The 24,992-nt window shown below is 61.3% G+C and overlaps 1 protein-coding gene across 11 annotated transcripts in view; it reads left to right on the top strand.

The window, feature by feature from the left end:
* The window catches only part of TCF3 (transcription factor 3), a 35,847-nt gene extending 11,312 nt beyond the window's left edge, over positions 1-24,535 (top strand). For 2 of the 11 annotated variants that reach the window (XM_060007369.1, XM_060007373.1), the window contains 16 exons: positions 7,537-7,610; positions 7,770-7,848; positions 10,568-10,635; positions 11,896-12,025; positions 12,697-12,746; positions 13,964-14,066; positions 14,149-14,318; positions 14,409-14,541; positions 14,951-15,009; positions 15,111-15,189; positions 15,973-16,046; positions 16,401-16,562; positions 16,637-16,739; positions 19,296-19,425; positions 19,610-19,845; positions 22,124-24,535. In XM_060007369.1, coding sequence (XP_059863352.1) covers positions 7,537-7,610; positions 7,770-7,848; positions 10,568-10,635; positions 11,896-12,025; positions 12,697-12,746; positions 13,964-14,066; positions 14,149-14,318; positions 14,409-14,541; positions 14,951-15,009; positions 15,111-15,189; positions 15,973-16,046; positions 16,401-16,562; positions 16,637-16,739; positions 19,296-19,425; positions 19,610-19,845; positions 22,124-22,266 — 1,793 coding nt within the window. In that variant the 3' untranslated portion in view covers positions 22,267-24,535. Of the gene's footprint in view, positions 1-7,536; positions 7,611-7,769; positions 7,849-10,567; positions 10,636-11,895; positions 12,026-12,696; positions 12,747-13,963; positions 14,067-14,148; positions 14,319-14,408; positions 14,542-14,950; positions 15,010-15,110; positions 15,190-15,972; positions 16,047-16,400; positions 16,563-16,636; positions 16,740-19,295; positions 19,426-19,609; positions 19,846-21,680; positions 21,908-22,123 lie in introns of those variants that run through there. The other 9 variants (XM_060007371.1, XM_060007372.1, XM_060007370.1 and 6 more) reach the window with 9 other exon arrangements.
* The last annotated feature ends 457 nt before the right edge of the window (positions 24,536-24,992 follow it).

The raw sequence follows: 24,992 nt of genomic DNA on the forward strand, positions 1-24,992 counted from the left end.
CTTAGCCATTTTATAGTTTTCTTCCTTAATTTGCTCACATACTTTTGCAGTGAGGGTTGTTTCTAGGTGTTTTAGGATTTTCCATGCTGTGGTTTGGGGATCTTTTTTACCATATTTTCTACCTGGTTGCCTCCTGACATCCCCTAATTATTTGCATTCTTCCCTTGGCTTGGTTTTCCAGGTCAATCATCCTCAGGTCTCTTCCATCCTGGTGCGGAGGCCATGTGCCTTTTCACATCAGCAAGTGTTCGTAGAACCACATTGGGGTGTGTGCTGTTTGGCTTCTTGTCAGCAGGACCGGGCCTGATCCTGGCTGTTGATTCAAGATAGATCTCTCTGACTGTCTGTGTTTATCATGTTCAGGGCGTTTCCTTCTGGTCCTATGTGACCATCCACGCGAGTGATTGGCATCACTGTGGTGTGTTGGGTGCCTCAGGACAGCCCCTGGTTTCCTCCTTCCCCACGTCCTGACGCTGTCCATTAATGGTTTTTCTCACCCAGCTATTCCCTGAATTTTGGGTTTGGTCCATATCCTTGTTTAGCTGCCAGACCAGATCTGCCAGCATCCGTTTTGCATTTTGCCTGCGTTCCCATGTCGTGTGGCACTGAGGCTTCTTGTGGCTCCCTGCCATGTTTCTGCACCAGTTTCTCTGGAACAGTCTCCAGCAAGTGGGGCCCCCCATTCTCTGGGCACTGGGGAGCAGACTGCCACCCTGTTTGCATGTGACACCTTCCCCAACTGCTTTATTTCTGCTGCGGCGATTGGCCTGTTGCGATTTTGTCCACTCCTCTTGTAAATTCTAGCATTTTGTTAGGGGGGAAAAAATCATCCGTTTCAGGCACATTTAAAAATGGTTCATGTTGCATTCTTTAATAATATAGGAATCCGGGCTTCCCTGGTGGTGCAGTGGTTGAGAGTCCGCCTGCCGATGCAGGGGACACAGGTTCGTGCCCCGGTCTGGGAGGATCCCACATGCCGCGGAGCGGCTAGGCCCGTGAGCCATGGCCGCTGAGCCTGCGTGTCCGGAGCCTATGAATCCATGTCTCAGTCCTGAATCTACTTATTCTTTTTGTTCCCTTGTCCTGGACCCAGCTGTCTCGTGTCTGTATTGACTTTTTTCCCAAAGAATCTGCTTCATTGACGAATCGATCTTTATCAATTAACTGCTTTTCTCTTCACTACTTCTATTTAATTTAGTTAATTTATCCTTTTTTTTGCCATGCCATGTGGCTTGTGGTATCCTAGTTCTCCAACCAGGGATCGAACCCGGGCCCTGGCAGTGAAAGCGTGGAGTCCTAACCACTGGACCACCAGGGAATTCCCCACTACTTCTGTTTTAATTCCTGCCCTTTTTTTAGTTTTTCTTTTCTTTTTTCTCTTTTGACTTTTGAATAGAAGGCCCGTTTGTTTATCACTGTTCTCTCGCCCAGTAATCATGTTGAGGGTTATAGATTTCCCTCCGAGGACCACTTTGGCCATATCCTGTTGGTTTCAATAATGCGTATTTTCGTTATTTATTTTTTTATAGATTCTTGGTAATTTTTTTTTTTTTTGCGGTACGCGGGCCTCTCACTGCTGTGGCCTCTCCCGTTGCGGAGCACAGGCTTGGTATATCTATGTGCGTCGGATTGTCTTCCTGAGTCACTCGTTCCAGAACTGTTTTCTGTAGGTGCTGTGTTCTCAGCTCTCAAAACAATTGAGTCTGCATTTGTCTTACACTTTCCATGCTTTTATTTTAGGTTTTCCCGTCTTTATACTTTTTCCTTGCAGTCGTGCCTGGTGTTTTTTCTTGGGTTGGGTTTGGAAGGCTGTGCTGCTGGTGGTTCTAATGGTTTTAGGGAATGTGCTGAAGCCTCCCGAGTCTGGCTCCTTCCGCCTCAGGAGTGAAGTCACATCTTGTTGTCCTGCAGGAAAGCGTTCCTCCCCAACCCTCCTGTTTGGTATAAACACGTTGCCACTCTTTAGAAATGTTGTTTCTCTTTGTTCGCAATGTTTGTGTCCGGCTGAGAAACACGTGTCCTTACTGTGTTCATTCTGCCACTTACGAGGCTTCAGTCTCCTCATCTGGGAAGTAAGGTTGATGGCGGCCACTTAAGGATTCAGTGGGATAAACCACAGGAAGTGCCTGAAGCAGCACGACACCTGCGGGCTCTGGTGCCCGTTCTTGGGATGGCGTCGAAATTCCACTTAGTTTAACTTAACGCGTGGCCCAGATGTGCTCAGCATCCCTGCACCATTGCGTCCTCCAGACTCGCAGGGTCTGTGCTGGGACTCCCCTCCCTTGGGGTTGTTCTCCAGGGAGGGGTGCGGCTCTGGATGTGCACCTGGCTCCTGCCTCTTGTGAGGGGCAGTGGGTTGGGGGTGGAATTCCTGGGCCCTCGCCTTCCTTCTCTCAGCTCCAGCCCCATGGGTGTGTCATCGTGCGCGCGCAGCCTCCAGGGAGCGTGCGCGGGTTTTTCCGGGTTTTTCTCTAACTCCAGGTTTGGGTGTTTTTCCTGTTCCTCCCGGGATGCCGGCTCCGGTGTCTGAGCTCGTGTTAGGCCCTCGTGTCTGTTGTCTCAGAATCCCCCCTTCCCTGGTGTTTGGGGGCGTCTCCAGAACCCACCCTTCTGTTCGATCACCTCTTCTGCATTGTCACTTCTGTCTCGCCGCCTCTGACGCTCCTTTTTTTTTTTTTTTGCAGTACGCAGGCCTCTCACTGCCGCGGCCTCTCCCGTTGCGGAGCACAGGCTCCGGACGTGCAGGCTCAGCGGCCATGGCTCACGGGCCCAGCCGCTCTGCGGCATGTGGGATCCTCCCGGACCGGGGCACGAACCCGCGTCCCCTGCATCGGCAGGCGGACTCTCAACCACTGCGCCACCTGGGAAGCCCCTGACGCTGCTTTTAAAATCTCTTGTGAATTGGCAGCAGAAACTTCTTAGTTTTTCCTGCTTTGGCTCTTACTCTCTCCCTGAAGCCTTATCTTCCTTCTATTCTACGGCACCCACAAGCTCTGCAGTTGCCTTGAGGGCGCGTGGTGGTGGTCTTAGATATGCTTCTGGGATAAATCCTAAATCTGTGAATGTCCATCTTCTGTGTTCCGTGCTTGTTTCGCCCTGGGCCTGTTTCTTGCAGGGAGGTCCCAGCTGGGATTCTGAGCTCATACTTGGCTGAGCGGTGGGGTGGGCGAGATCCTCCCAACCTCGCCGTTGGACAGAGGGGTCCCCCTTGAGACTGAAGCAGGATGGGGTCTTTCTGCTGTTGCTTTGGTCACGAATCTGAAATTCACAGGAGGGAGGGGGCAGGGCAGTTTCTGCAGCTGGGGGACCCCGTTCCTCTGAATTACCACGCATCTGTGGGCCCCCCACCTGAGGACCAGCTCTGCCCATTGGGGAAGCCTCTGGGGTTGGGGGGTTGCAGCTCCGGGGGTTCAGGAGAGGTTGGGTTGGACCCAAGCCCTGGTTTGGGGGACCATCTGCTCTTGGAAATGGTGGGCTGTGCCCTCCACTCACTTCCTCTCCAGCCTCAGATCCGCTTGCTTGGGCGCAGCTCCAGCTCCCCTGTCTCCCCACCCCCACTTTCAGGGGCAGGAACGGCAAGGGCTGTGAGCCGCTCCGGCACTTTTCCTCCAGCCACTTGGAACCTGCTCCCTCTGGCGGGAGCTCCCTGGCGCCCTGGAATTCCTAGCAACTTTTGAAACTCTGAAGGCCAGAGACAAGCGTAGCTGCTTGTGAACACGGAGGGGCGAATGAAAAAGGGGGCGCATATAAGGCATGAGAGGGTCTGGGGCATGTCGTGCATCTCCCCGCAGCTTTCCTTCAAGTCTGAAGTGATGTAAGAGTTCAGAAGTTGCCCCAAACATCACAGGAAGAGAGGTGAGGACCCCACTGGCCCGTGCAGGGAGGCCCCGGCCCACTTGAGGAAGGACTTTCTCCTGACTCACACCTGTGTTGGGCTTGCCCCTCATGAGACCCCAGGTGCTGCTGAACAGGCCACCATCCCGTTTCTCGGGGATTTTAATTCTAAGGGGAAAAAGCCAGAGGGGGAGCTGACGGCCTTGAGGAGCTGATAGTGGCGGGAAGGAAACACTTACGTGAGGACCAGCAGACGGCTGCCCTCAGGTGCTGTTAATTTTTTCTCAGCTGTGATCATGGTGCATGGTGTTTATTTTTATTGCCGTTGCTACTTTAGTCTTTACCTAGGGGGCCACACGTCCAGCACAGCAGCCGCTTAGCCACACAGGGTCATCTACTCGTGCGTTAATTAACATCTCGTCGAGTGGGGAGCTCTTTCCGCCAGTCCCGTGGTAGCTGCCTGTGACCGCAGGAGGATGGCACTGCCGGAGGACATTGTGATTGGTTGGATAGTTATCAGAGCAATGAAGAGGCCAAAAACAGATACTTGTCGAGGTTGTTTGGGGGCCAGCCCTGTTCAGGCAATGCTGGGGACAGGGGGCCAGCAAGGCAACCTCCCTGACGGGCGATGAAGGTGTGGGGACCACTGGGGCAGAGCTTGGGTCGGGGTTGGGGATCTGCTCACTTGTTGGGCAGGGAGGAGTGAGCTGGGGGCGAAGGGCGGTCAGGGAGGGGTCTAGTCTTTACCCTGAGAGCAGTGGGGAGCCATGGGAGAGTCTAGAGGGAGGGAGGAGAGGCAGGTTTTGCTTCCAGAAGCTCCCATCAGGCTGCTTGGGGTGGAGTGTGGGCAGGGAACCTGGGGTGGGGGGGACACTGCTGTACGGATGGGGCTTGACCCAGGGGACACAAGGCCGAGCCAGGCTCTGATCCGAGACCATGGGTAGGGGGCAGTGGAGTGAGGGAAGGGGAGAGCACGGCTCCTGGGATTTAGCCCGGGCACCCGGGTGGGGGGGTGCTGACAGAGCTGGGGCTGCAGCACGAAGCCCCTGACGACCATGGCTACGTGACAGGTTTGTGGTGGGGACGGTGCAGGGCCATGCCTAGGCCCTGTGACCACGTCTTCTCCACACTCCAGGTGCTGAAGTCTGGTAGTCTGGCTACTTCATACGGAGGGACTTGCTCCTGGAATCTTCTCCGTGCCTGGGTCAGCAGACCTTCCCTGTGAAGGGCCAGACAGCTTCTATCGCAACTGATCTCTGCGTTGTAACCAACACCGCTGTATACAGGGAACAAACGTCCGTGGCCATGCGCCAATAAAACTTTACTGACAAAAGTAGGCAAGGGCCATACTTGGTCCAGTCACAGTTGGCACACCTGCCCTGGAGGAATCAGCCGGGACGGAGGCCCCTCAGAGGGGCCTGCCCCCCCATGTCATCCAGCCAAGGGGGTGTCCGACACCGGCTGGAGCCCGGGCTGGGCGCGTCCAGCTGTGCCACACTGGTCATCCTGGCGGCAGCCCTCACGGTGGGCAGTTCTGTCACCCAGGCTGTCTCGGATCAGATCTGAAACTCCGAGGGGCGGGTGGTGCCCTTGGGCACACCCAGCCCTCTGCTTGTCCATCTCCCACCTCTTCCTGGGGGCAGGGCTGGGTCTGAGCAGAGAGATGACCTTTCCGGGGGCTGCGCTGCCACCACTTCACCTCCAGCACTTCAAAAAAAAGAAATTATATTGCGACAGCAACGTTTCATTCTATTAGTACATTTTAATTAGAACGTGAATAAGAGATGTTATGAATATTCATGATTGGGTTATTTAAAATGCATAATTAACCAGTGGGGGGTTAATAACTATTAATGGCAGCGGTGGGGGAGGGCCCATCCCTCTTTCTGTCGTCTGGTCTCCAGCAGCGGGGAGGCTGGGGCTGGGTGAGGGGGGTTTTACCAGAAAGGGCAGAGCAGGGCCTGGTTGCCTCTACCTGAAGCTTGTGGGGCCCAAGTTGGAGGGGTCCCTGGGTGTCGGCCTCAGGAGCGCCCGTCACCCTGCCGGCCCTCGGTGGTGGGGTAGGGGGGTGGGAAGGCCTGGCTTTGGCCTTGGACCTGGCCTCCTGCTCTCTTGCTCAAGGGTCCTGGCGACTCTGGGGCCCATGGTGGATGCCCATGGGGGTGGGGGACCCAGAGCCGAACGAGCTCGTGGGCGGGCACCGGAGAGCGAGGGGATGACAAGTAAGTGGCCGTGGAGGGAAACGGGGGCTCGGGTGCTGGGCCTTCTACCAGGGTCACCCCCCCTTCACCAGCTGCTCTCGGCCCCAAAGCCCAAGTGGGGACTCAGGACCTTGGGGTGCAGACACCCCAAACCTGGCAGCACATGTTAGATGGATTTGTGGAGACCATGGGAGCTCCGTCTGACCCCCTGCCCGCCAAAGCAGCCCCCAGCTCCGCATTGTAATCACATTGGAAATTTTTGATTAGAAAACAGAATCTAACTGAGGTATATGAATATTTATCAGACTGGGAGATTAATATGCATAGTTATGCAAATCAGACAGCAATTAAACACCAACTCCCCAGGGGAATGATTAACTCAGAGGCACCAAAAGAGAAGGATGCAATTTGAAAGAAATTTCTGGTACAGATGCGCAGAGGAGGGCGGGGTGAAGGATTCCGGCTGGGGTGTTTGGGATGTCCACCACGTGGGGTCGGGGGTGGGGTGGGGTACGTCCCCTGGCACAGATGGCAGGGCTGGGCACAGCCTCTCTGGCTCAGCCTGGCCTGGGCAGCTTTGACTCAGACTCGTACGTGGACACCCCCAGCCCTGCAAAGTAGGGCGTGTTTGTGACCCCATCTGAAGAGCAGGGAAACTGAGGCACAGGTGGGAGGGGCCCGGGGACTGCTCCCGTTCTGCTTGTGCAGGCCCTGAGCCCCGTGGCCCTTGATGGACGGTGTTGGAGCTCACGCAACCGGGAAGGGTGCAGGCCCGTGTGCCTGCCTGCTGGGAAGATCCGGGTCCTGGGCTGGGCCCCTGGGCTAGTGTTCAGGGAGATAAGGGCCCTGCCCTGCCCACCCTCCATCGAAGGTCCTTGTCCCCACGGTGGCTAACCCTGCCACACCTGGGCCTCCCGGGCCCCGCCTATCTTACCGGATTGGATTTCTCCTTCCCTGCCGCCAGCCTGTGCCTGGCGGGTAGTCCGCGGCAGCTGCCGCTGTTACTTCAACAAAGGGACAGCCCCGCCTCTCGAATTGCCAGAGATGGGAAGGGGGAGGCTCCCACTCTCAGATGAGACATATCCTTCATTCCCATTCCCTGACGCCTTCATGAGCCTGGGCCAGAGGGAGGGACTTGGGCCTGGGGAGGGAAGCCCAGAGTGCAAGTGAGGGCTCCGTCCAGGGTGGGCTGGGAGCTGCACGGGTGGGTAGAAGTGTGCCAGCAGCAATGGCAAGTTTGCCAGCAGCTGGTGGTGGAATTGTTTCTTGGGCCGTGGACCCAGAGGTCTGCTTAGTGCCGGTGTGTCCGGGGTGCTTGCCGCTGGCAGTGGTGTCACCATGGGTAGTGCTAGGGTGGGTGCATCTGGACGGGCTCCAGCTCCAGGCTGGGTCGGGAGGGGCCTGGAAAGCTTCCCAGGTCGAGTGAGGGCTCCCCGAGGCGATGCGGCTGGTGTGGAGCGGCCAGGGGCCGGGCCCCTAACCCTGCCTTCCTGCCCTACAGGTCTCGAGGACCGGCCCAGTTCGGGCTCGTGGGGCACCGGCGAGCAGAACAGTTCCTCCTTCGACCCCAGCCGGGTGAGGAGCCCCTGGAGGCCTGAGACCCTGGGGTGGGGGTGGGCGAGCGCGAGGAGAACCCCGGCCTGGCCTGCAGGTGCTTTGGGCTCTGTGGCGCGGTCACATCCTGACCCAGAGGCGTCCCTGAGCCTCCCTCATCCCTGCCCGTCCCCTCTACAGACCTACGGTGATGGCGCCCACTTCAGTGAGTCCCACGGCACCCTCGCTTCGTCCACATTCCTGGGACCTGGGCTCGGAGGTGAGTGTCCACGTGGTCCCTGCCCCCACCCCCGTGCCCGCTCGGTCCTCGAGCACCAGGGCTTCCGGGATGGCCACCCAGAGCAGAGGACACAGGTGGGGACCAGCCAGGTGCCTGCCAGGAAGTGGACTCCGGAGTCCTGACAACCTGGGGAGGCCGAGTCTGAGGCCGGCCCCCTCGCCTGCTCTCCCCAGAGCACCGGCATCCTGACCGTGAGAATCAGCATCGGGACCTGGGTGAGGGTCCCCTCTCTAGCCCCAGTTTCCCGACCTGCGGGAATGGGGATTCTCAGAGCCTTCTGCGTAGCCAGTGGTAAGGACTCACCTGGCTCCCTAGGCCCGAAGGCCCACCCCCATCTCGCAGATGAGCAGACTGAGGCTCAGCGAGAAGGGACCCGGCCTCTGGGACCCTCAGGCCCTGGTTGGGTGTCCGAGCGCTGGCCCTGCTGAGCCTGGGCCCTCCCTGTTCTGAGGGAGTGTCGGAGTGACTGCCAAGCTGGCATCTCTGGAGGTTGAAAGGGGCCGGGGGGTGAGTCAGCTCCCGCCTCAGGGCCTGGGCTGCGCACTCCTGGTGCTCCTGAGACACGAGGTCCTTGCACGTGACAGCCGGGTGAGGTAGGCTCCTTTGGCACCGTCCCCAGCGGTTCCCAGGCCGAGGTGCATGGCGGCGGGGTTGGTGGCTGCTGGGGGAGGTGGGTGAACTCTCGTTGCCGGGCCCAACCAACCAGTGGGGCAGCCAAGGCCGGAGGGCCTGGGGCCCAGCCCTTGTGGACTGGCGCATGGAAGGAGCCAGACGGGCGAGCGTGGCCTGTGTGCAGTCCCAGGCAGGAAGGGGGAGCACAGTGTCCGGCACCCACTGTGTCTAGCGGGAGTCTGTGTGCATCTCCCAGACCGGGATGTGAGGGCTGGCCGGGTGGCCTCTGCACCTGCCACGACACCGGTTCCCCTCTGCTGTTCCTTCCTCCGGCTTCTTCCTGGCACGGGCAGTTCCCACGGCCGGGCCTGGTCAGCAGGGCCCAGAGCCCAGCTGTGCCACACACCCGCCACACGCCCCAGTGGCCGAGGAGCTCAGAGAGTGCAGCAGGGAGCCCAGGCCAGGCCCAGCGAGACAGTGGGGAGGTGGGCGCAGTTTCGGCCTCCCTGGGCCCTGGTTTTCTTGCCTGTGGACTGGGGCTGGCGATAGCCATGGTGGGGCAGCGGGCGGTGAGTGCCAGGCCCAGGGGGCGAGGGTCGCTCTGTTCCCGTGGGGCCCCCAACCTGGTCCAGCTCCTCGATGAGACCTGGTGGGTCTGCTCTTGGTGTCTGTCCTCCTTCCCCCTCTCATACTCTGATGCCCGGGCCCGGTGCATGGCTTGGGCACCCGCTGTATACCCACAGGGCTCGTGGATCTCGCAGGTCCCCTCCCAGAACCTCTGTTTTCTCTCCTTGCCTCCCTCAGCCTTCCTTTCAGGATGCCCCTGCTTGGTGCCTGCTGTACGCAGGGTCAAACCACAGCAGCCCCACCCTGCAGTGGGGAGCCCAGAGCCCTGGCTGGGCTGGCCAGCTTTGCTTCCCACGTCCACCCTGGGAAGGGAGGGAGGAGTGCACCCTCTGGACTGGGGGCGAGTCCCTCTGGCCTCCAGGCTGTGGTTTGTTCATCCCTAAATGGGCCCCGTGTCGCCTGCCCTGAGCTTGAGCTGGTGGGCGTGGCCTGTGGGGCATCTGCTGTGTTGGTAGGAGCGTGGTCCTTCTCCCTGTCCCCTAAACAGCATTTGCTCCAAGAGTCCACTTGAAATTGTCCTTTTAAAATCAAGGGGAGAGGGAATTTCCTGGTGGTCCAGTGGTTAGGACTCGGCACTTTCACAGCCGAGGGGCACAGGTTTGATCCCTGGTCGAGGAACTGAGGTCCCACAAGCTGTGCAGCGTGGCCAAAAAATGAGTAAAAATATTCAAAAAATAAATGGATAAAGGGGAGAATTCCCCCACACCCCCTGCCCAGTTTGAGAATAAACCAAATTAGTCAAGCATTCTGATTTCTTGCTCACGGTAAGGCTGGTTAAGGTCCGCCCTCAGTCAGGACAGGTGCCCAGCTGAAGCCAGAAACAAACTGAAATTGTTCAGGTACTGATGGATCCAGGCACCTGCTTCAGGCGAGGCTGGATCCAGGTGTTTGTGTAGCTGCAGGAGTCTGTTCATACCAGCTGCTCTCTCTGGCAGGCTGTCCCCCCACAGCTCGGTCTTGCCCACCCACACAGAGGAAGGGCTCCTTCGCACTGAGTGGCTTGAATCAGCATCCCCAGCGATGCCACATGCTTGTTCGTGAGCTGACCCTGTCCAGGAGCTGGGGAAGGAGCCCAGGGCCTGGGTGCTGAAACTTGCAAGATACCAGGGACCTCGACCTGTCCCCTGGGAACCCAGCACCCTGGGGAGTTGACACCTCATGACCTTGAACAGAGGAAACCAAAGCTCGAGAAGGGCAGGGGTGGGGAGCCGAGTCGGTGCTGTCCCGCTCTGGGGATGGGGCACGGGGGGGCCCTGGCGGGTTTGCAGAATCCTCTGCGGGTCATCTGGGGATAGCGTCTGGCTAGAGCCCCACTTGTCCCTCAGCCCCTCGCCACTTGATGGGGAGACCAGTGTGCCACCACGGTTTTCAGTGTCGTGAACTTGTGGAGAGCCTGCTGTATGCGGGCGTGTGCCGGCCTCTGGGTCAGCTCCGGGTGACCCTCCTTCCTCTTCCACAGGCAAGGGCGGCGAGCGGGGCGCGTACACCCCCTTTGGGAGAGACGCAGGGGTCGGCAGCCTGACTCAGGTGAGGCTGCGTCTGCAGGGTGGGCAGGGGAGGGCGTGGATCCCGTCGGCCCCCAGTGGCCCTTGGAGCCTGGAGAGCCCCCGTCTCCAGGTGGTTAGGGATGGGAGGTTCCCAGTGGGGGCCACAGTCACCGCTTGACTTCTCACCCCACCTTGTATTCCCTAGTTTTAATTTGAAACGAATTCGTCCCAAATTGCCTCCTGATCTGGGAAGGCTCAGCCAAGTGCTGGTCACTCTCCAGCAGCCGCTGAAACGGGCCCGGTCCCTGGGTCAGGCCGGGTGGGTTGTCGATGGGGAAAGGGGAGGCTGGGGTCCAGCCTGTGGGGCCCTGTGCACAGCGGAAGGGGTTCCAGGAGACACCTGCCCGCCCGCCTGCCCCCAAGTGGCAGACAGAGAAACCGAGGCCAGCCAGGTAGACGAGGCCTGACCCTCGCTCCGTGCTCCCAGCCTTGTGGTCCAACCTCGGCACAGTCCCCGGCCTGGGCGAGATTGTCACCCTTGGCCACCCCACTGGGATGCTGACGGGCCAGTTGCCTGGCACAGTGGTCCCTTGTGGCCTCCTGTCCTGCCCCACCTGCTTTCTCTCCCGCCCCACGCCCGAGGGCTTTATTCCCTGCCTGCAGTCCTGGAACCTCAGGGTGCAGCTAGGCCCTGCTGCAGGCAGCACCGCCTGTTTGCACACTGGGCCTCAGCCAGGTCACAGCCACTGAGTGCCCGTGGGGCCCCAGGTCATCGGCCAGGGGCAGAACGTGCATGGCCCCATCTGTCCCCACGACGCCCCTGAGCCGTGGAACGTCTGACATGCCCATTGCACAGACAGGAGAGCCAAGGCTGCAGCACTGCGCCTCGAACCCCAGTCATCGTTGCTTTCCTGGGAACAGAGTCTATTTCAAACGCATGTCTGCGAGATTAAACCGTTTACCTTAAAAAAAAAGGGGGGGGGGATACGTACGAAGTAAAACACACAGATTCCCTTGACACCTGAAGCATAGTTGTGCCCGTTTAGCGCCCAGACAGCAACACATCTTCAGGCTTGACGGTGTTTCTCTCCTCATCTTTTTCCTTCATGAAAATGAATCGGTGGTGTCTTAGATAAGAGAAACGCCAGCGGTGTCAGCAGGGAGGGACCTATGCCCCAGGTCACTGTCACCCCAGGACCCTGCCATTGGCCTGGGCCCTTGCTCTTGCCTTTGTTGTTTTAAACCAGAATGGCCTGGGGGCTGGGCAGGGGACCGGCTGCTAACCCTCCCCCTCCCTCAGGCCAGCTTCCTGCCCAGCGAGCTGGCCCTCAGCAGCCCGGGGCCGCTGTCGCCCTCGGTTGTCAAAGGCGGGTCCCACTATTACTCCTACTCCGGTCACCCTCGGCGGAGAGCTGCAGATGGCGGCCTGGGTGAGTGGGGCGGTGGTGGGGACGGCGGTCCCTGTGGGTCCTGGCGGTCGCGTCCTGTGAGGTCGGGCAGTGCTGAATTGGCGCGGCGAGGGTTCCACAGCCCTTGGTCGCTTCCCCAGCCATACACACCCTGCGCACCGTGCGGTTCTGTCGAAAGACGCTTCGTTTAGCGAGGTTGCTTTGATTTAGTGATGCTAAAGTCACCCACCCAGAAGTACACAGGTGCCAACGCAGGCCCACAGCGAGTGGGACCGGGATCCCAGCTTCCCGTCCGGGCCGCACTGGAGCCGGAAGGCCAGCGGCACCTGGCAACCATGGAGGCGCCCAAGCCAGGGTTGGGGCTTAGCAGTTTCGGCGAGGGGGAGCTTGCAGGTCCGGGACTCGGCGACCGGGCAACTGCCAGGAGCTGGGGCTCGCGGAGCAGGCACCGGCTCCCGTGTCCACGAACCCTGCGACCCGGCTCTCGGCACACACCCGCCCCCTGAGTTCGCCACGTGGGCCTGAGGCTGGTTTAAGTCATTCTCTTAGTAGGGGAGCTTGGGGGTCTCTTCTCCGAGCTGCAGGGTGGGACTGTCTCCCACCCCCTAGTGACAGGAGTGTCCAAGCGGGAAGGGCCCCAGTGGTGAGGGCGGGAGCCTGGCCGGGGGTGCTCACTCCTCTTGTCCCAACAGACACGCAGCCCAAGAAAGTCCGGAAAGTGCCGCCGGGTCTCCCATCCTCGGTGAGTTGTGGGACAAACGGGCCCCACAGGCCGAGTGCCTCTCGTGACCCCCTCCCGAGGGTGGGCTGGCCCTGCGTGGGGTCTGACAAAAGCCCCATGGGCTCAGCTGGACTTCTTCCCTGAGGCCCCAGCCCTGAGGTAGTCGGGAAGTCCTTCCTTGGGTCTAGCCTGGGTCCCTCCTGCTTTAAGAGAAGGTGGTTTCCTCTGGCCGAGGCGCCTCAGAAAGGGTGTGAACGGGGTCCTGGAAGCGGGAGTGGGTGGGCATCCTGGCAGCCAGTTAGAGGGTTTCCCGCCCCATCCGCCCTGCTTGGAGCTGCCCTCTGTCCTCACCCCATGCCTGGTGGCTGGCGGGCTGCCAGGCCCAGCAGATGGTGCTGAGCCGTCAGCGGCTCCCAGCCCTGTGCTCCCGAGACTTAATCACGTTGGGAGAACAGGCACTTTGCTGGACTCCCCGGCTCGGCCACCACCCTCTCTGCTTGCCTTCTGTGCTGAGCCCCGGAGGCTGATGTGGCCCGTACCAGGCCGTAGGCCCAGAGGCTGTTTTAAGACTCAGCTCGTGATGTCACGTCCTGGAACATCAGAGCTGAGAGGCCCCTGAGCCCACTTTGTCCTACCATCTCTCGGCACTTGAACCCCGCTTTCTGCTCCAGTGCCGGGGCAGACGTGGCCAGTTGACCCCAGCACTTTCCTGCAGTGCCCAGCCGATCAGGGTCGGCGCTGATCCTTGAAAGCCTTTGCTGTCTTACTGCTCTGGGGCAACTGGGGCAGAATATTCACCCAGGGCCCTGCCTCTGAGGCCCCCAGGTCTTGTGTGATCAGGGCTGGGGTTAAGGCAGGTTCCAGTGCTGGGGGCGGCATAGCTGGGCTCTGCTGGATCAATAGGAGTTTACTGGATTAAGGAGGGAAAAGGCAGTCTGGGCTGGGGGTCCAGTCTACAGAGGCCTCAGGTGCAAGGCTGGGACTGTGGGGAGGGCAGCAGGTGGGGGTGAAGGAGGAACAGCAGAGAGAGGTGGTAACGCGAGCAGAGCCTCAGACGCGGGGCTGAGGTGCGGTTCTAGAGGGAAGGTTTGGAGAAGCACAGGGAAGTGGGTGGTGGGGTGGACAGCCCTCCAGGTGGAGGGGGAGACCCAGCAGGGGGAGCTGCGAGGCGGGGGCTGGCCGGTCCCCACCCCCCCCCCGGCCCCTCCTGCCTCACCATGCCCGCTGGCCCAGCACAGGTGTACCCACCCAGCTCAGGTGATGATTACAGCAGGGACACCACCGCCTACCCACCCACCAAGACCCCCAGCGGCACCTACCCTGCCTCCTTCTACGTGGCAGGTACTTGAGGGCTCGCCTGGGTTGCCTGGGGCGGGGCCCGGGCTCCCTCTGCCCGCCCACCTCACCATCCCCCTCTCCGCAGACGGCAGCCTGCACCCCTCGGCCGAGCTCTGGAGCCCCCCAGGCCAGGTGGGCTTCGGGCCCATGCTGGGCGGGGGCTCATCCCCCCTGCCCCTCCCGGCAGGTGGCGGCAGCTCCGTGGGTGGCAGTGGCAGCGGTGGGTTTGGCGGCCTGCACCAGCACGAGCGCATGGTAGGCCCCGTGGGGTGGCCGTGGCCGGGGCGGGGGAGGTGGGTGGGCAGTGCCCCGTCTGACCCCTCCTACCCCGTCCCCTGCACACAGGGCTACCAGCTGCACGGAGCAGAGGTGAACGGCGGGCTCCCGGCTGTGTCCACCTTTTCCTCGGCCCCCACGGGCGCCTACAGCAGCGTCTCCAGCCACACACCCCCTGTCAGCGGGGCCGACAGCCTCCTGGGTACGGCCCCCTCACCCCACACCTCCGGTGGGCTCAGGATCCAGCCCTGGGTATCATCATTAACCGCATCCCCCTTGCCTGGCTCGGGCTCCTCGGGCCCCCTCAGACGTTTCAAAGTGGTTCCTCGATGAGTAGGTCCCACTGTTCATTTGGGGAAACTGAGGCGCAGCGAGGGGGCTGCTCACCCCGAGCCCCGCAGCCTGCCTGTCCCCAGAGCACTGTGGAGGTACGTGGTGAGGCGTGAGGAGACACCCGACAGAGACCGGGGCTGCCCAGGGCCAGGCTGTGGCATCCGTGCAGGCAGATGCGTGCAGAAGTGAGCTCCCCGTCAGCCGGGGCGAGCAAGCCCAGCCCAGGTGCTGGGGCTGCTGCATCCCAGAGGCTGGGCCTCACCTCTCTCCACCCACAGGCTCCCGTGGAACCACGGCCGGCAGCTCTGGGGACGCCCTTGGGAAGGCGCTGGCCTCGGTGAGACTCGGCACGTGGTGGGTGGCTGGGTCGGTGACCCAGGAGGCTGACTCCTGACCAGCCACGTGGTGGCCCTTTCTCTCTCCCTGTCCCCGTCACAGATCTACTCCCCAGACCAGTCAAGCAATAACTTCTCATCCAGCCCCTCCACCCCCGTGGGCTCCCCACAGGGCCTAGCAGGTCTGTGCAGCATGCTGGAGGAGGGGACTGGGTCTGCTGACTAGCCCCGGGTGGGCGGGGAGCTGGACAGACCACATGCCTCAGAGCTCACGTTCCCTTGGCCGTCGAGGAGGGCTCCCTAGAGGATGGGGGGCTTCTAAGCCAATGCTCCTAGGTCACAGCAGAGGCAAAGGTCAGGAGGTGCGACGCGGCAGGCCAATGCGTTGTGAGCGTGAGGGGCATGTGGGATCCAGCGGGGGGGCCTGGGATGCCCAAGAAGCAGAGCAGCCGGCCCGAGGCTCCCGCCTGGACTCCAGGACATGGGCATGTTGGCATTAATTCACCCCAGAAGCTGTTAGGCACCTACTGTATGCCTAATGTTTGGCTTTGCCAAGGGGGCCGGGTCCCCTGTCCCTAAGAGGTTGCACCCGGGGCTCAGCGAGGGGCCGTGGAGAAGTGAGGGCCACGGTCTCCAGAGGGCACACAGGCCTGCACGGTGCCTCTGGGGCTCCGGTGGGGCGGGACTGGGAGGGGCCGCCTGCCCCGTGGGTTTTGCAGTTGGAGAAACTGAGGCTCAAAGATGTGACCTGCCCACTGGGTTCACACCCCAGCCTGGCAGAGCTGTCGGGCCAGCTGGGCTGAGATTTAGACGTGGGTCCCTTAGACTGCTCTGTGGGCGTGGGAGCCCCTGTGTGGCCAGTCTGGGCATCACAGCCACAGACTCCCAGCCCAGCCTTTCTCCTTCCCTGGGTCAGGCTGCCCCGACCACCCCCCCCCCCACTCACGCGCATCTGCCCCTTCCAGGGACGTCACAGTGGCCTCGAGCAGGAGCCCCCGGTGCCTTATCGCCCAGCTACGATGGGGGTCTCCACGGCCTGGTGAGTGTCCTGGGGGCTGGGGAGGGTGCACCCTCGTGGGAGCACAGGGAGCAGAGGTGCTTGTGAACACACAGGGACACCCGTTTGGGGTGGGGGGTGGCTTCGCATGTCTGCCATGGCCACAGAGCCACATCCTGTAAGGTCTCAGGTGTCGTGGAAACAGCAGAATGTGCGACAGGACAGGTGCCCCTTGACCAGGTTAAACTTCTCAGCTAATTTGTTGGGAATAGGGTCCAAAGCTGGTGGGTGGCCAAAGCTGTGGCCGTAGCCTGTGGCCCGCGACGGGCAGCTATGCTGTTGGCAGCTGTATGGGGTCCCGGCGGCCCAGGCCCCTCACCCCTGTCCACCCCACAGCAGAGCAAGATGGAGGACCACCTGGACGAGGCCATCCACGTCCTCCGCAGCCACGCTGTGGGCACAGCGGGGGACGTGCACGGACTGCTACCCGGCCACGGGCCGCTGGCCTCAGGCTTTGCTGGCGCTGTCATGCCACTGGGCGGGCGGCATGCTGGCCTGGTGAGTGCTGGGCAAGGGCAGGCCGGGGGGTCGGTTGGGGCCAGGCCAGCACTGATAACCCCCCTCGTCCACAGGTGGGCGGCAGCCACTCGGAGGACGGCCTCTCCAGCAGTGGCGGCCTCGTGCACAACCACGTGGCCCTCCCCGACCTCTCCCGGCCGCCTGACTCCTACAGCGGTAAGTCCCTGTTACGTCCCCTGTGCAGAGGTGGCTGCACCCCAGGTGGCCCACACCGTGGGCCCGCCAGTAGGTGTCACTCCTCCTTGGAGCCACATTCCTCCTCTGGAAAATGGGGACTGAGAGCCACCCGCCAACCTTCCCGGTGGCCTATGGGCCCGGGACTGTCCACCCGCATCTCCAGTTGAGGAAACTGAGGTCCAGGGTAACTAACTGGGCACTGGTGCGGAGAGGGGGAGATGCCCCCTGCCACATCACCAAAGCTCTACCTGGCTTGGTACCAGGATCCCACGGGTTGGGAGGGGCCCTGCTGCTTCCGGGGTGGGTTGCTACCTCTCTCTCTGTTCGCCCGGTCAATCGGAAGAGTCCCAAAAGGCGTATGTTTAGTGTCCATCGTGTGTCTGGCACTTTTCTCGGCACCAGGGAACAAAACAGATCAGGCAGAGAAAGGGGGTGACTTGTGCGGAAACTGGAAGGTGAAGGAAGCGTGTCAGGATGAGTGCTGGGGAGAGAGTTGTGTGTGTGTGGGTGCACGCGTGCAAAGGCCCTGGGGCAGAGCTGTGCCTTGTGTGTTGGAGGAACAGCAAGGAGGCCCGTGTGTCTGGAGCAGAGTGAGCGAGGGGGAGAGAGGGAGGAGGGCAGGGACGGGGTAGGGGATGGGGCAGGTCGTGCAGGGCCTTGGGGAGGACTTGGGCTTTTACCCCAGGGAGGTGAGGGCCCTGGAGGGCTGTGGGTAGAAGAGGGGCAGGGCCTTGCTCAGGTGCTCATAGACGTCCTCTGGTGGCTGCTACTGGAAGGACAGACTGGGTGGGGGGCTTGGGTTGGAAGTGGGAAACAGGGCAGAGGGGGACTGCTGGTCCAGGAGGAATGGTGTGGGTGGATGCTGTGGACTGGCCTGTGAGGGGCCGAAGAGGGGGCAGTGGTGTGCGATTTCCAGGTGCTTTGAAGGATTTGCAGATGTGGAGGAGGAGGTACGGTTCCAGTCTGTAGGTGGGGTCTCGGGGTCCTTGGCACACAGTGGAGTTGATGGTGGGGAGCCTGGGCAGGTCCCAGGTGGGGCAGGGTCTTAGGCGGGGCCAGGGTCCCGGGCAGATCGGGGGGGCGGGCATTGAGGGGCCTGGAGGAGGGTGCACTACATTGGATGCTGAGTTGAGGGCCCCGTCAGGGCAAGTGGGGCGGCGTTGGTGGAGTTCTGGGTTGTTAATTGTCTGGGGAAGCAGAGAAACCAGCAGTAGCGAGAGGGGCAAAGTCACTTGGCACGAGGTTAGCTATAGAATGGGGTAACGGGCAGGCTTGCGCATGCCCACTGGGGTTTGGGGCCCTGGGTGTCACAGGGTCCCGTCCCAGGGTCAGTTAATGCTGACCCTGCAACAGCCGGTGAGACCCAGGCCTGGGGAGGATCCAGGACTACACCCACCCTGCCCCCATCGACCTGGTGAAAAATGCGCTGTGCCACATGCTGCGCGCATTTGACCGCAAGGCCCCCCTGAACCCACCACATAACCCTCAGGCCCGCCTGAGGGCCCTGCAGCCCCAGAACCAGCCTGACTCTTGACTGGGTGTCCAGATTTTGTCACTGCACACCTGGGTGGCGTCTGGGGACATCTTTGGCTGTTACAGGGGCAGGGATGACGCTCAGCCCCCACAGGGCCCAGGATGCCCCGGCCTGGTGGCAGCAGTTCTGAGGGAGCCCCCGAGCTGGTCTTTTAAGCACTGCCCGCGTCGTGCGGTTCAGCTGCGGGAGAGCCCAGGCCAGTCCCGCGGCCACGTGGTGGTTTCAAGCAGCTGTGTGCCCTCGGCCGCGGGTCTCTTTATGTGGCCTGGGCCCGGGGTTTTGTGGGTCATTGTCCTACTGGGTGGCTTTCCCACCCGACTGCTTGCTCAGCTGCCATGCAAGGACCAGCCCTGGCCTCACGGGACACTAGGTCCCGCCCCAACTTGGGCCCACGCGTGGGCGCTCTTCCGAACCTTCCGAGCGTGTCTCCTGGTGGCGGGTGTGATTCTGGGTTGGAGGGTTGCTGGGCACACACGTGCCCGCCTTTTCCAGATAAGGCGGAAAAAGTGTTTTCCAAAGCGGTCACACCCATAAGCGATACTCAGACCCGCAGCATTTCAGCATTTCCTGAAGCGATGACGCAGATTGCAGGCTCCCGGGGGCCCTCCCTGCCCCCCTCGGGCTTCTCCATCACGTCCGCACTGACTTGTAGCAGTTCTTTGGGATCGTGGGGACCTGCCCTTTGTTGGCTTGTACGTGACGGCGTCTTCTGTCCAGTGGCGCAGCCGCTTATTTTCTTGGTGATGAGAAGTTCCCAATTTTGATATATTCAAGTTTATCGATTTCTGTTTCTTTTGAGGACAGCTCCTTAGCGTTTTAGGAAACAGTTTTCCGCCCCTGAGTGGCCACGACATTTCGGCGCACTTTCTTCTGAAGGCCTTTCGGTCCGTGGGGTCTGGAACGGGTGCCCGCGTGTGGCGTGAGGCCGGTGTCCCGCTCTTGGTGGGCTTCTGGGTGGCTTACCGTTGCGCACGGAGGCCCCTGACTCCGGCCCGTTGCAGATCTCGGGCGCGGCGCCGCCCCAGGGCCCGGCGACATCAAGCGGGAGGAGCAGGAGGACGGAGAGAACGTGGCGGCCGACACCGCCGAGGACGAGAAGAAGGACCTCAAGGCCCCGCGCACCAGGACCAGGTGCCGCCCCCCCCACCCCCACAGGCCGGCTGCGCACGCGCGCCCCGTGAGGGCGCCGGCTGCGCATGCACACGGGGGCCTCTCAGGGCGCCCGTGCACACGCACGGGGCGCCGGCTCCCGAGGCCGCGGCAGGCCCTTGCCCGGCCCTGCCTCACTGTTTCCCTCTGGCCCCTGGCCCCGTAGCCCGGACGAGGACGAGGACGACCTTCTCCCCCCAGAGCAGAAGGCTGAGCGGGAGAAGGAGCGCCGGGTGGCCAATAACGCGCGGGAGCGGCTGCGGGTCCGAGACATCAATGAGGCTTTTAAGGAGCTGGGGCGCATGTGCCAGCTGCACCTCAACAGTGAGAAGCCCCAGACCAAACTGCTCATCCTGCACCAGGCCGTGTCGGTCATCCTGAACCTGGAGCAGCAGGTGCGAGGTCAGTGGGGGCGCCGCTCCCCTCCCCCACTGTTGCCCTCGCTCTCCCCTCCTCCCTTCCTGGAGCCCACCTCCCCTGCGTGACATCCCCCGCTGTGACCTTTCTCCCTTGCCCTGTGACCTTTTCCCTGCAGTGACATCACCCCTGCAGTGACCTCCTCTGCTGACTTTCCGCCTCCTACAGTGACCAGCCCCCCTTCAGCGACCGTTTTCCATTTCCCTGCTGTGACTATCCCCCCAGTGACCATCCTCTGCAGTGGCCGTTCCCTCCTCAGTGACCATCTCCCTCCTGACCGTGGGCCCTCTGCCTAGCCAGGCCCCATTGCTGTCTCCAGTGGGTTTTTTTGGCCGTGCTGCGTTGGCAGGCGGGATCCTAGTTCCCCAACCAGGGATTGAACCCGCACCCCCTGCAGTAGAAGCGGGGGAAGTGTTAACCACTGGACCGCCAGCGAAGTCCCATCCCATTGTCTCCTCAAGTGAGAGGAACAGACTCTCGACTCCTAGCCCTGTAGCCCTGGGCACTTTGGCACAGAACTGTCTCCTCAGACCCCAAAGACTCCACCTGCCCAGCCCTTCCTTCTGAGGAAGCCCAGAGTCCGGCTGGCAGGGACTCGTGTCCCCTGGCTCCCAGAGAATGTCACTGTCGCTCTAGCTCTGAGCAGACACTTCGTGGGGCGCCTGAGCCCATCGGTCCCCACTTGCAGGTGGGGTTCACCCCCCATCCCCAAGGCTGAGTGAGGGTCAGGGAGGCTGTGTGACTCCCTCCACTGATTCCTTAACGACCCCCACCCCACCCTCGCTGCCCCATTAACCCTTTCTCTCCTGCAGCGCTGTCGCTTGGACCGGAGCTAGGGCCCTGGCCTGCCGCCCACTGTCCCCTGAGCTCTGGGGTTTCCGCGTCCCCACGGCGGCATGGGCGTCACGCCGCGTCCGCCCGCCTCTCTGCTCTCTGCCCCCCGTGCTCCCCCACCCTGGCCGCCCACCTCCTCATTCCCACCGGCTGCCCTCCTTACCTCGCACTTGCGCCCAAGCGCTGAAACGGCAGGGCTGCGACCCGGGCCTTTCCTCCCCCACGGCCCCCATCGGGACTTGAGGGAAGAAAGGGGCCCCGAGGCCTGTCTGTCAGTTTGGTCTGCACGCTTGTCCTGAGCTCCGGCCGCCGCCGCCACCCGCGGGGGTCGCTCAGGCCCGAGGGCAGGGTGGGCGGGCAGGACGGGCTCCCAGGGAAACAGGCAGATGGAGAGGTTGTTCGTGCAGAGCCCCACGCTGCGCCCCTGGGGGGCCTGAGCTGGGGTGTGGACCCCGTGGTCAGCTCTCTGAGCCCCTGTTCCAGACTCGTTGGGGGGACTCAACACTGTGCCCGCCACCCAGCGGTTAGAGCACAAGGGCCAGGCCTCAGGGTCCTCCAGGCAGGGCTCAGGGCGGCCACTCCAGGCCCAGCTCTCAGGCAGCCAGGGTCCAACGTGGGGCAGGTGCAGTCCTGCGGCGCCCAGGCATGAGGGGTCTCCAGGCTGTGAGCTGGTTTGCTTCTGTGGACTCAGTGTCCTGAGCTCTGGGAGCCCCAGGCCTAGCTCTCCTTCACCCAGCAAGCAGCTGCTCTGAACGGGGAAGGTCGTCATCCTGGGGGTGGGGGGCATGGGGCCTCCCTGTTTCCTGGCCGGTCCTGGGCACGGCGAGCGGGCGGGGGCAAGGGCTGCGCCCAGCTCCATGCACATGCGCGGGTGGGGGTCAAGGCCCCACCTCCTGCCAGGCACACGGCATGCGCACTCGCAGCCAGCGGGTGCCCTCCCCACGACCCCCGCTCGGGACTAACGGGGCCCCGGTGCTGTGACCCAGCAGTACGGAGGAGGTGCTGTCCCTGGAGGAGAAAGACCTGAGGGACCGGGAGAGGCGCATGGCCAATAACGCGCGGGAGCGGGTGCGCGTGCGGGACATTAACGAGGCCTTCCGGGAGCTGGGGCGCATGTGCCAGCTGCACCTCAAGTCGGACAAGGCGCAGACCAAGCTGCTCATCCTGCAGCAGGCCGTGCAGGTCATCCTGGGCCTGGAGCAGCAGGTGCGAGGTAGGCGCCCGGGCCGGCCCCGCCCCGCCCTCCCGCCCACCGGGGACCTGAGCCGCCGGCGCCCCCCGACGCTCATCCTGCTCTGTAGACCCCCGGCCCGTATGGCCTTCTCGGGGACGGGGACAGGTCGAGAGATGGAGCAGCCGTGCGGGCCCCCCCCCCAGTTCTTCCTCCCCCCGGGGACCCTCTCCCACAGTGCTCTCCCCCTCCCCCCAGAGCGTAACCTGAACCCCAAAGCGGCCTGCTTGAAGCGCCGAGAAGAGGAGAAGGTGTCCGGCGTGGTCGGAGATGCCCAGATGGTGCTGTCGGCCGCCCACCCAGGCCTGGGCGAGGCCCACAACCCTGCCGGGCACATGTGACAGGAACGCTGCCCAGACGAGTGACCCCACCTTGGTCTAACCTGGGACAGTCAACGCCAGGAGCCTGGTCCCCACCCCACGCAGCCCGTGGTCAGCCTTGAGCCAACACCGCCCTGGGCGCTCCGGAGGCAACACCACCGCCAGGCCTTTGGCTTGATGGATCCTGAAACTGCGTCTCGGCCCTGCTGCCCAGGCCTGGGCGGCAAGGAGCATTGTTTTTGTTTTTGGTATATACATGTTGTCAGACAAGAAAATGAATGCCTTAAGTATAAAACGTGAAGACTCAAACATACCGTTCACAGGAGGGAAATGCTGTGCGGAGCCAGCTTGGTCGGCAGCCACCAACCAGCAACTTGTGCCTACGCCTGAGAGGTTTTTTTTTTTTTTTTTTAAGGAAAATAAAAGGAAACTTAGTTATGAGAGTTTTTTTTTTTTTTAATGTAGAAGAAAATTAGTAAGAATGATGCCTTTGGTCTCTTTTTTTTTTTTAGCTTTTTTTGCGTATGTTTTCTAAGCAACAAATTTTTTTGTATAAAAGTCTCGTGTGTCTTGCTATTTTTGCTGCTGTTTCTAGAAATGAGCATTGCATTTCATGATCAACAAGGTTATTAAAAGTTGTATTAAAAAGACCCCAGGACTTCCCTGGTGGTCCAGTGGTTAAGATTCCACGCTCCCAATGCAGGGGGTACGGGTTCAATCCCTGGTCGGGGAGCTGAGATCCCTCGTGCCACGTGGCGTGGCCAAAAAACTTTAAAAAGATCCCGTGTAAACTTGAGGTGCCCCCGCCCCGGGAGCCACTGGACCAGGGGTGGCAGGTGCCGTCCAGTTCAGGTTCTAGTGTGGGGGGCTTGCTCTTGTGGTTTTGCTCCCTGCAAAGTAGCAGGTGGGCCCTTGCTTGGTGGGGGCCTCCCCTGCCAGATCTGCTCCCCTCCCTCAGGAAGGGGGACACCCTGCTGGGGCACCTCCAAGGAGGCAGGGACGCTCCCCTGTCACACAGCTGAGGTTCCTGCCCGCAAGCAGCTCGGGTCCCCCAGGCCCCTGCCTGCGGCCTGCCAGCCCCACATCCCTCCAAATCCTGGGACCTCTCTCAGACGGGACTTTGTGAGGAGCAGCATTCCTGGGCCCGGGGCCTGCGTTGCTGAGCGTGGTGCTGGGGGGCCTCCCTAAACACCCCGTTCTTCATTCTCTGAACTCTGGCACAGAAACCCCCTGCTCCCCGAGTGGCCTTCCTGGTGTGGACTGGGGAAGTTACAGGATCCCCCTGCCCAGAAAGGCCCCCAGGCTGTGTGTCTGTCAGGGTTGACGCCCCACTGCAAACCAGGAGGCTGAGCCGCTCTCAGGCCCTGGGTGCCAGCTCCCAGGCCTCCCCAAGTAGCCCTCTCTCCCGTATGTTCAGGGGAACCCACTCGGCCTGGGCTGTCCCAGGTTTAAACAAAGTCCAGGGCGGTTGGTCACCTTACGTGTCACCTGGGTGTGGGGTCAGGCCTGCTGGGGTCTCACCTGCCCTCCCTCTACCCCCTGCAGAGAGGCCTTACATACCCCCAGGCTGGCTGCGTACACCCCACCCTACCAGCATCCCAGGTGTCTCCCCCCAAACCCCCTCACTCCCCGAGTACTGGGGCGGCCTGACTCCTCAAGACTGGAACTCCCCACGGCTGGGGGCCGGGTGCCCCACGGGAAGCTTGAGGGAACCCCAAGGCCAGCAGGAGCGGGACATCCCAGCTTGGGGCCGGGGCCACCTCCAGGTCCCTGGGATCCCCTGGGGTCTGCCCCTAAGACCGATCAGGGGACTCTCCTTGGTGACTCCCCTGGTCTGTGGGTCTTGTCTCTCTTTGGGGAACCTGCCTCAGTTTCCCTCTGCCTCGGGCCTAACCCACAGACCCAGATGGGCAGGGGCTGAGGAGCCTCTGCGGCCCCCCCGAGGCCCACAAACTTTTGAACTGTGTATTACATATATAATTTAAGTTTTATATATTTTATATATATATAATGAGATTAACCCAGCACGGGAAAAAGTAGCCTTGGGGGAGGGGAAGAACTACAATTACAGGGAAAATTGTGCTCTGAGTGCCTCAGGATAACTGATTTTTTTAAAAACAACAAAAAAAAAGTTTTTTAAGTAGAATAATTTTATATAAGTGTCAACACAGCTGGCTGAATTCTTTGGGATTTTTAATAACGATCCTCTAAAGTCGATTTGGAGACCTGTACATAACAGCACTGTAGCAATAAATGTGACATTTTATGACAATACTCTGCTGTCCCTGGATCTTTCAGCTGCTGTGTGCTTACAGATGAAAAGAGGGGTTGGGAAGGTGGTGCCCCCGGTGTCGGCGTAGGCGCTCACTAGGTGGCCTGAGTACATCCCACCAAGGATGGCCCGGGGTGTTGTGGACTTATCCGCACTGCACATCTGGACAGCTAAAACAGCTCGGCGGGCGGGCAGGGGGCTTGGAAACCACAGGAATCTGTTTTTACACATTCTGCAGGCCAAATGTCCCGGGTCCAGGTGTGGTAGGGCCGCGTTCCCTCCTGACCACCCCCCCCCCCCCAGGAGAGTCCTTCCTGCCTGCCTCTTCCAGCTTCTGGGGGCCTCAGGTGTGCCTCGGTTTGCAGCCGCATCACCCTGATCTCCACCTCCATCTTCAGGTGGCCTCTCCCTGTGTGTCTTGTGTCCAGGTGTCCCTCCTACACACACACCTGTCATTGCCTTAGGGCCGCAAAAT

The sequence above is a fragment of the Delphinus delphis genome, chromosome 3, assembly GCF_949987515.2.
Source record: "Delphinus delphis chromosome 3, mDelDel1.2, whole genome shotgun sequence".
In the NCBI taxonomy this organism is placed as follows: Eukaryota; Metazoa; Chordata; class Mammalia; order Artiodactyla; family Delphinidae; genus Delphinus; species Delphinus delphis.